The 8,939-nt window shown below is 42.0% G+C and overlaps 1 protein-coding gene across 5 annotated transcripts; it reads left to right on the forward strand.

The window, feature by feature from the left end:
• Positions 1-217: 217 nt before the first annotated feature.
• Positions 218-8,939, forward strand: rbm46 (RNA binding motif protein 46). Of its 5 annotated transcripts, none has more exons than XM_029142906.2 (11): positions 218-376; positions 1,751-1,930; positions 2,204-2,384; positions 2,783-2,939; positions 3,372-3,501; positions 4,225-4,322; positions 4,838-5,240; positions 5,757-5,956; positions 6,340-6,442; positions 6,949-7,177; positions 8,541-8,939. In XM_029142906.2, exons 1-10 carry the CDS (start codon positions 364-366, stop codon positions 7,173-7,175), a joined length of 1,692 nt encoding a protein of 563 aa, XP_028998739.1. In that variant the 5' UTR covers positions 218-363; the 3' UTR covers positions 7,176-7,177; positions 8,541-8,939. The 5 variants fall into 5 exon arrangements, with proteins under 5 accessions (XP_028998739.1, XP_028998740.1, XP_040925778.1 ...); XM_029142907.2 differs by having other exon boundaries at positions 8,601-8,939; XM_041069844.1 differs by having other exon boundaries at positions 6,949-8,939.

Consider the following 8,939-nt stretch of genomic DNA (forward strand, 5'->3'; position numbering starts at 1 on the left):
TTTTATACTATGTTTTTATTTTTATTGTCATAAATAATTTATTCTGTCACTAGATTATAAAATCTTTCCTGCTAAATTCAGTGTTGCTGACTGTATATTATTACACTGATATAATGGATTTAGTTAAATAAAACATTTACAATTTTTAGTTTGAACTATTCATTAAATATTTATTTTACATTTTGACCATTAATAAATCAATGTTTTACAGGCTCGCGCGCTGATTGGCGGCGCAAGATTCGAATCAAGTCTATCGAATTTTGGCAGTTGACAGTAAAGAGGTTTTTTTATTTCGACTATTTAACTACACATAAAACATTATCAAATTCCTTTTATTAAAACAACTTTTTAAATCAAGGGGAAATGTCCAGACAAGGTGAGTTTTTAAGTGGTTTGGAAAAAACCAACAACTGTTGCATTTTGCGGGAAACAATCGTTACTTTTACCTTGTTAGCTGATGGCTAACGCTGGTTAGCTAACGTCAAGTACGTTCTGGCTTCTTGGTTTGTGGAGCTATTCTGTCGACGTGTTCATGCTTAAATAAAGTAGTTGGCCACTGCACACAGTGAGTATCAGTACATAAACTGACCTCGTTTTGCTGACTAGTATTTAAAGTTAGGTCTAGTTTAGCTGTTTGAAAGGATGCCATGCCCTCAGTAAGTCAAAGTTAGCTAGTTAGCTAAGTATAAGCTAGAAAGTTCCACGTGTGAGATGCCGTGGGGTCATTATTCAGCGTCATCCTCTCACGCACACGGGTGAACATTTAGTCGTCTGTACAATTTGCTGGAAACTATTCACAAATACAAGTGAAAATGCTTCCAATGGAAACGATTTCAGTAAAAACGGAAGGTTGTGGAAAAACAGCGGATTTCAAAATAAAAGCCACAGCGTCGTCTAGCGTGCAGGCTGAAGTGACGGCTCGGTACCGCGCTCTGCTGGAGCCTGGTCCGGCACACGCTCAGACGGAGAACACTTACTGGGTTACTGTGGTCCATTTGGTCAAGTTGGACGTTGTTAAAAACACATTGTACTTTAAACCCAGTGGCTCGTTGCTAAGACAGGTGCCGTTTTAAAACGTGACTTCCGTTCGCGGGAGCGCGCACCGGCTCCTACAGACTTGTAGCTCCGTGTGTTGGCGACTACGGCTCGGTTCTAATCGTCTCTTGTACTGCTTTGCAGTATAAACCATACCTTCACCACTGTGTGGCCTGTCCAAAACCAGTATAACCAGTAAGATGCTGTTTTCACGTTACCAAACAGTAACTGGGGCCAGTATCTCAGTGAAGGTGCTTTTCTGTCCCAGTTTAACTTTGTTGATTCACAGATGTACAAACTGAGAGCATGTTCAGATTAACGGTGGCTGCTGCTTCACGTCTTAGCAAAGTCACTAGTCATGAATGCTTGATTTACTGTTAAAGCGTTTTAGACTGAGTCAGATCCTCCATGAACGATGCTCTACCTTCGTTGAAGCTCCTGCTCGATCTGTCTATCTGACCAGAGATGTTTAACCTAAACCTGTGTTCACTAGAACAATAAAAGCACAAACTGGCAGTTGAGAACTTAACATGAGAATGTTTGATCTTTCTGTTAGTCACATGAATACATAACTCATTGTCAATGAAACATCTGGAAACTTTGGCTTTTTTGCTCGTTTTTTGCTTGCTTATAACTTGACTCCAGCTGCAGTTCAGTGAAGGAGTCTGATTTAAATCCTGTGACCATGTAACCAACACTTCTGCTGTTTGCACAGACAGTGACACGGATTCAGATGGAGGCAGGCAGAGAGCGTTTCCTAAAATCAGCCTGCTGGTGAGCTCCGAGGAGTTTGAGGTGTCCATCGCCAAGCAGATGGCTCTGCTTGCTCTAATCCAGAAGACAGGATACAACATGGTGCAGGAGAACGGGCAGAGGAAGTTTGGACCCCCGCCAGGTGTGCGAATGTTCGAGCAATGCTCGATGGTAACTATAAAAGTCAATCAAAGACTAGACTAAAGGGAACATATTCATGATATTCATGGTAATAAAAATAAATAAAAAATAATTGGTTGCTAATTATAGTGATATCTAATGCAGAGAAACAGAATAGTAACATGGCAGAATCTGAAACACCAAACACAGCAGATGTACTGTAGATAGTAAAAAAAAAGTAAAAAAGTCATCCAAGTTGTGAAGTTGACTGAGGTCTGCTGTTTCTGTGGTGCAGGCTGGGAAGGCCCTCCCCCTCCACGCGGCTGTGAGGTGTTTGTGGGGAAGATTCCAAGAGAAATATATGAAGATGAACTTGTTCCTCTGTTTGAGAGAAGTGGAAAGATCTTTGAGTTCAGACTGATGATGGAGTTCAGTGGGAAGAACCGCGGCTACGCCTTTGTCATGTACACCGATAGGTAACTTCTGTTCTCCTGTCCTTTCTGTGTATGAGCTCACAGGTAGTTGATGGAAATAGAGTTTTGCTGCTTCATTGTGAACGTCCCTGGTGTTTTAGGGCAGAATGTATATGTATTAAATGAATGTGTATATTTTTCACCTAATTCAATGCACATGCAGATTTAAAAACCTTTTAACCAATGTAATATTTACTTGTCAAGTTATTATTGTTTATTTTTTAAGTAAAATTCACAACAACAGTTGTGTGATGAAGGGATAGACACTAATTACCTTGCAAGTTCCTGAGGGGCTGGTTAATCTGTGAAGTACTACTCATCTTCAATCAATGGGTTTAGATTGTGTGGGGGATGTGGAAAGGAAATAGACTTCAAATGTATTTCAAATGACTGTGTTTCAGAGAGGCAGCTCATAGAGCCATCCAGATGCTCAACAATTATGAGATCCGTCCTGGGAAGTTTATCGGCGTGTGCGTGAGCCGGGACAACTGTCGACTGTTTATCGGATCCATCCCCAAAGACAAAAGTAGAGATGAACTAATGGAGGCGATGAAAAAGGTACTTTCCTCACTAAGTTTAACGTATCTGCTCCTCGGACAGTTATGAAAGGAAGGAGTTAGTTGTTGGAGAAATCAAACATTCTTAACATGCACCAACCATCAGCATTTTAAACGCAAGTAAATGTGTTTTAGATAATGGATTATGTCACTGTGAACCAGTTGCCTCCCCTAGATTTCTAACAAAAACCCTGCAGCACAGAACCTGTAGGAAATACACTATATGTTGGAACATTAAAAGCAAATGCATAGTTAATATTGGACATCTATAAAACTCAAGTGTTGTGTCTACATACTTTTGGTTGTGTGGTGGAATCTTTGCCTTAACATCAGATGTTTATGCTTGATTGTTTCAGCTGCTTTTACAAACTCATGTGTTATTACCAACTTTTACACATTTCTCTCTAATTACTACATCTCTCTCATGCCATAGGTGACAGAGGGAGCTGTGAATGTAATCATGTATCCCAACTCTACAGACAGGAACAGAAACAGAGGCTTTGCCTTCATTGAGTATGAATCTCACAAAGCCGCAGCCCTGGCCCGAAGGAAGCTCATACCCGGTAATTGACTGTGGGTGTCTGATTTTTAACTTGTGGATCATCAGATGTGAGCTGTAGAAGCATTTAGAGATAGAGAGAGAACCTTTAATAGTCCCATAGAGGGGAAATTTTGTCCCACACAGCACAGGCACAATAAAAGAAAAAGTACAGAATCATAATTAAGTTGAGTTGGCAGAGTACAACACTATACAGAGTGAGTATGGAGTCATAGGTAGGGTAAATGGATGCTGTAATAATATAATATAAATATTGCAATATTTGTCTTCTTCTTTGTTTTAATTTGTCTCTGTTCTGTCGCTGCCATTGCCTGATGATATAATGTGTCATTACAGTAAGTGCAGCATCTGCGCTGTGAGTCCATTCCTGTGTTTGTCCAGCAGAGGGTGGTATGACACAAAACTAGAATGTAGAGCATTTAGATCATTTTTGGTTGGGAACAGAACCTGCAATGATACAGTGACCCTGGAAACTAGTGAATTCAAAATGAGTAACTTAAATACTTGTTATATTGACTTTTTTCGATGATATGTCATAATAATTTCAATATTTTCAGTATTGTACAATGTAGAAATTAGATTTTAACTTCACAAATGACCTACTCTCTGTATAGAGTGAATCCCATTCATACTTTAGGTGAAAGACAGGATAAGCAAAGAGATGCGCAGGCAGTAAACAAAGATGTTCTTCAGTTTAACCTGGTTGTGACCACGTTATTCTCCACAGGAACCTTCAAGCTGTGGGGTCAGAACATCCAGGTGGACTGGGCTAAGCCCGAGAGGGATGTCAACGAGGAGATCATGCAGCACATCAGAGTCCTATACGTACGTATACATGTGATTGTTTCAGAAAATAACATATGGAATCAGACTTTGCTTGTGAGCAGCTGATGTACGTTCCTTTAGCCTTTATGAAACAGAGTATTTTATTGATTTGTTGTAAGAATGAAAAAGACCAAAGCAGTGGGTGTGAAGTCGACCAATTAATGTGGCAGATTTTATTTATATATTTGTTTGTCTTAAAAAAAAAATATGTGTGTGCGTGCGTGCGTACGTATGTATGTATACCTACATACATACACACATACTATTTATAATAATATAATATAAATAACACTGTACAACCTAACCAATAAAGAATAACAGCTCTCAGACCCTGGTACGAGGCCAACATGTAACACTTACTAACCGGTCCAGGCATAAGCAGCGCTGTCACCACCTGAAACGTTGAACCTACACCACCCACCAACCTGAAAGCCTGTCAGCGTGACCACACATGGGGCTAGAGGCTGTTGGCCCAGTGGCAGTTGAAGTAGTTCTTAGACCTGTTTGTGTTCCAGGTGCGTAACCTGATGATAGGCACCACTGAAGAAACTCTCTGTAAGGTTTTCTCCAGCTTCAATCCTGGCTGCGTGGAGCGCGTCAAAAAGCTCTCAGACTACGCCTTCGTCCACTACCACTGCCGCGAGGACGCCATCGCTGCTCTGCAGCTCATGAACGGAGCTGAGATCGACGGCGCGACAGTGGAGGTGACTCTGGCCAAACCGGCTGGGATCAAAGAGGGAATCGCAGCTGGAAGGAAGTACACGAGCAGGGAATTCACAGCAGGAAGCGGGAACGAGACCTTCGGTCCACAGCAGAACGAGGAAGGGATGATGGACAGGCCTGTGGATGGGTACACTCTGCAGAGGACCGTGTCTCTGCCTTATCTCCAGAGGACCTTCCACTCAGGACCAGCAGGAGGTGAGGAGGGTTTAGTGGCTGCTACATGAAGCTGATGCAACAATTTGGATAGCTGACTGCTCATGAAAGATAGAATTATTGTGTCAGCTCTGATAGCATGAAGTCTTCTGCTGAATCAATCAAGTAATATTACAAAACATCCATCCATCCATCCATTTTCCAAGCTGCTTATTCCCATATGTGGGGTCGCGGGGGGCTGGAGCCTAACCCAGCTGGCTCTGGGCGGGAGGCAGGGTCCACCCTGGACGGGTCGCCATTCCATTGCAGGGCAACACATAGACAGACAACCATTCACACACACAATATTACAAAACATTTTTCAGACAAACATGACTACAATGGGCAGTCATGATGTTTAAATGTGTGCTCCATCTGAAACATAAATCAAGCCTTACCGTATTTACATGGAATCATCATGTTTGAAGATGATCTGTCAGCTTTTGAAGCCGCCGTGAGGCATCATGTCTGCTGTAATGAGCACTGAAGCTAATCCTGTGTGTGATCGTGCTTCCTCAGATGAGCTGGACAGATGTGTGTTCCCTCTGTTACCCGGCACTCCCCTCTCCCCCACCAGCCTGCAGTTACTGAAGCAGAGTCAGATCGTCTCTGCTGTCGGCCTCCTGGAACTGTACTGCCACAAAAACTTCTGGAGCCAGCCGGAGTACCACCTGTACTCCACACCTGGAAAGGATGGGAGGCTCCTGCTCCTCTATGAGGTGTTAAACCGCTGCTGATAAAACGACAAATCAATGGCCAACAACAAAACAATAAAAATATTTATTATTTCCTAGCCAATAGCAGAGCATTGCATCAGTTAGTGTCATGTGACCACTTGTGAAACTATGAACTATGAATCATTTTGCTTATATGCTGCTTGTTTGCCTGATGCTGGGTAATACAATCATAGTTCTACATTTAAAAGAACAACATATGATAACAAATGTTCTAACTAATTTAAACAAAGACGACATTATTGAATCAAGTGGGAGAAACGTGGCACAAGAGAATAAAAGGTCTTCCTTTTCTGCCGTCTCCTGATCTGAAGACAGTGAACTGGTGATGGTTTTAAATGTAACTGACTTAGTGTGTGTGTGTTCAGGTGGTGATCACATCCACAAAGAGCACCTTCATCCCAGACAAGCTGTGTGTGCTGCTGGATGACGCCAAAGAGCTGGCTGCACAGACCGCCCTGTGGAACCTGGGTAGGTCCATCACACCCCACTGGGATGTTGGTTGGTGGCTCAGATCTCATGAAAGATTGAATGTGCACGTATATGTTCAACTGTAATTCTTACAAGGACAGACATATCTGTACAACTTTAAGACTACTGTATATAGACAGCACATCCGTGAGACTATCGGTAGAATGAAAAAACGGTTAGAGCTCAGTTTGCGTTTACACGTTTTTTCTTTTTCACTCTTTTTTTACCTATAAATGTTTACTTTAGTTCACAGTAACTTGTCTGAATACAGTGTATGTCTTTGTGCCATTGTTTGTTTTTTTTAAAGCAACATCATATTAATCAGAAGTCTGCTACAGACAATGATAATGTGTTGTCACAGCTGGAAGCAGGTGCTCATATTACACATTCATTCATTCATGCATTCATTCATTCATTCATTCATTTATTTATTGATTTATTTATGCACGGCTGAAGTCCTTTCTCCCCCCTTCCCTGTCTCTCCCCATCTCTCCCCCCGTTTCCAGGCTCGTCCTTTCGGAGCAGAGTTTCCAGCAGCTCTTCAAGCAGCCCCTCTCCACCACTCACCCTCCCTCCCTGTGCCACCAGTCCTGGGGTCCTCACCTGCATCAGCAGAGCCTTCCCTGGCTCCTGCCTTCCTCCTCCTCCTCCCCCCGCTTCCCCCTTTCCCCTCACCCCTCCTGTCTCCCAAATGCAAAGGCTCTATATCAACTCTCGGTTGTCTTTCTACTGATGGTGAGACACACTCACACTCTGATCTGAGCAGTGGATTTAAACATTATTTCTGGGCAGAGCGATGAACGTGACCCTATGAGCCAATGAGTAAGCAGCTGCAATAAAGGTTCACCGACCGATTTATTTGCTTTCTAATACGTTCTGCTTGTAAAAGTCTCTTGGTTTCTCACATTTATACTGTTGTTGAGCAAAGTGGCATAACCCCTGGAGAAAGCCCAGGGAGACCCCATATAATCTCAAAGTACGAGGGACGGGGAAGGAATCAATGGGAAAGACACACTGGAATTCAGATTTTTTTGCAGAGAGAATCTGAACCTCTGCATCAACAAACTACAGCAATAAGCCAAGACTGGTTTAGAACGTCAGGACTCTGTCTCCTCACCAGTTACATATGTAATATGTAAGCTACATATGGAATATATGTAACTGGTTCAAGACCAGTAGCATATATTATATATGTAACTGGTCTCGAGTGATAGAGAACTTGATTGTTCTCACCAGCAAATTGTCAGTCAGTTGTCATCTCTTCAGATCATCTCACTTATGCTTAAGATGTGCTGAAATACACGTAAATATGAAAACCATCGCATCCATGGTGAACTCATAGGTTTAGTCTGCCTGGGTTGACGATTAGTGCTGTTTGTGATTTGCCTATTTGAAGGCTTAGATCGGGGACGCCCACTCCTGGTCCTGGAGAGTCACTGTTATTATAGTTGTATTGAAGCTGTCTTCATTATAGTCTATATTGGCATAAAATTGTTGGGTCAAACCTGTCACTAATTCAGCCTTTCATAATATTTTTCAATATGTTGTATTAGTAGCCCTTTTTAGGCTTGTCCTTTTATCACATTTAGCCAATGGCCTGTGATGGGGTAGCGCTAGCAGGCAGGGAGGTGGGCTGTATTAGTCTAGGGAAACTTGAGGGGTTGAGTTTATCAGGAATGTGTTCAAGGGTGCTTTAAGTAAAATCTATTGTGAGTCAAATTAAAATGTTTAGTGAAAAAGGTGTCCTACAGAGCAGGCATCTAGTTTCTGATGAGCTGCTCTGCTTCTACATCACCTCTGATTAAGTCTTTACACATGTACAAATGTAGCTGCTGGTGAAAGTAGTCATAATTATAAGTCAGAATTATCCTTCCAGGTTGATCTTTGACAATGTTGAACCACCACTTAACCCTTTAGAAGTAAATCACAAATGTGAAAGTGTTCAGAGATCGGGTTTAAAACGCACACACACACTATATCCAATAATAAAGCCGTCAGTCTTTGCCCTAAATTAATGAGTGAAGGTAGTTTGTTGTTTCTGTTGATAAATGGGATGAATGTTGACTCATTTTATGATGTCTGACGTCATCCCTTACAGATGTAGTTTGTGTCAGACCTGGAGAGAAGAATGACGGCTGCATGTTTGTGTTTTTATCAGAGGAGGAGAGAGAAGCAGCAGAAGCAGTGGCGTCTCTGTTTATGTACGTGGCCAAGTCAAGTATTTCACTCTTCCACTTTAAGAAGTGCTTCAGATCGTTTCCTTTACGTTCATGTCTTGCACTTTAGATTTTTATTGAAGGCTGATTGATGTTTGTGTTTTTCTCTTGGGTTGGTTTGTTCTGTGATCCGTTTCCTTTCTGCTTCAGACACCATGCACACGCTCAGTCTTTCACGCATCCATGCACTGCTCGCACTACTGACAGCCCCATACTACACACTCATAAAGTGGTTACTTTAATTTGTTGATCGTTTTATAATAAATCATATTGACATTTGA

Source organism: Betta splendens, chromosome 2, assembly GCF_900634795.4.
Source record: "Betta splendens chromosome 2, fBetSpl5.4, whole genome shotgun sequence".
Lineage (NCBI taxonomy): Eukaryota > Metazoa > Chordata > Actinopteri > Anabantiformes > Osphronemidae > Betta > Betta splendens.

What these genes read in the sequence shown, in the direction of transcription:
- rbm46 (XM_041069844.1), top strand. An exon ending in TAATGGAGGCGATGAAAAAG is followed by an intron (nt 2,940 to 3,371) that starts GTACTTTCCTCA and finishes CTCATGCCATAG; the next exon opens with GTGACAGAGGGAGCTGTGAA. An exon ending in CCACTCAGGACCAGCAGGAG is followed by an intron (nt 5,241 to 5,756) that starts GTGAGGAGGGTT and finishes GTGCTTCCTCAG; the next exon opens with ATGAGCTGGACAGATGTGTG.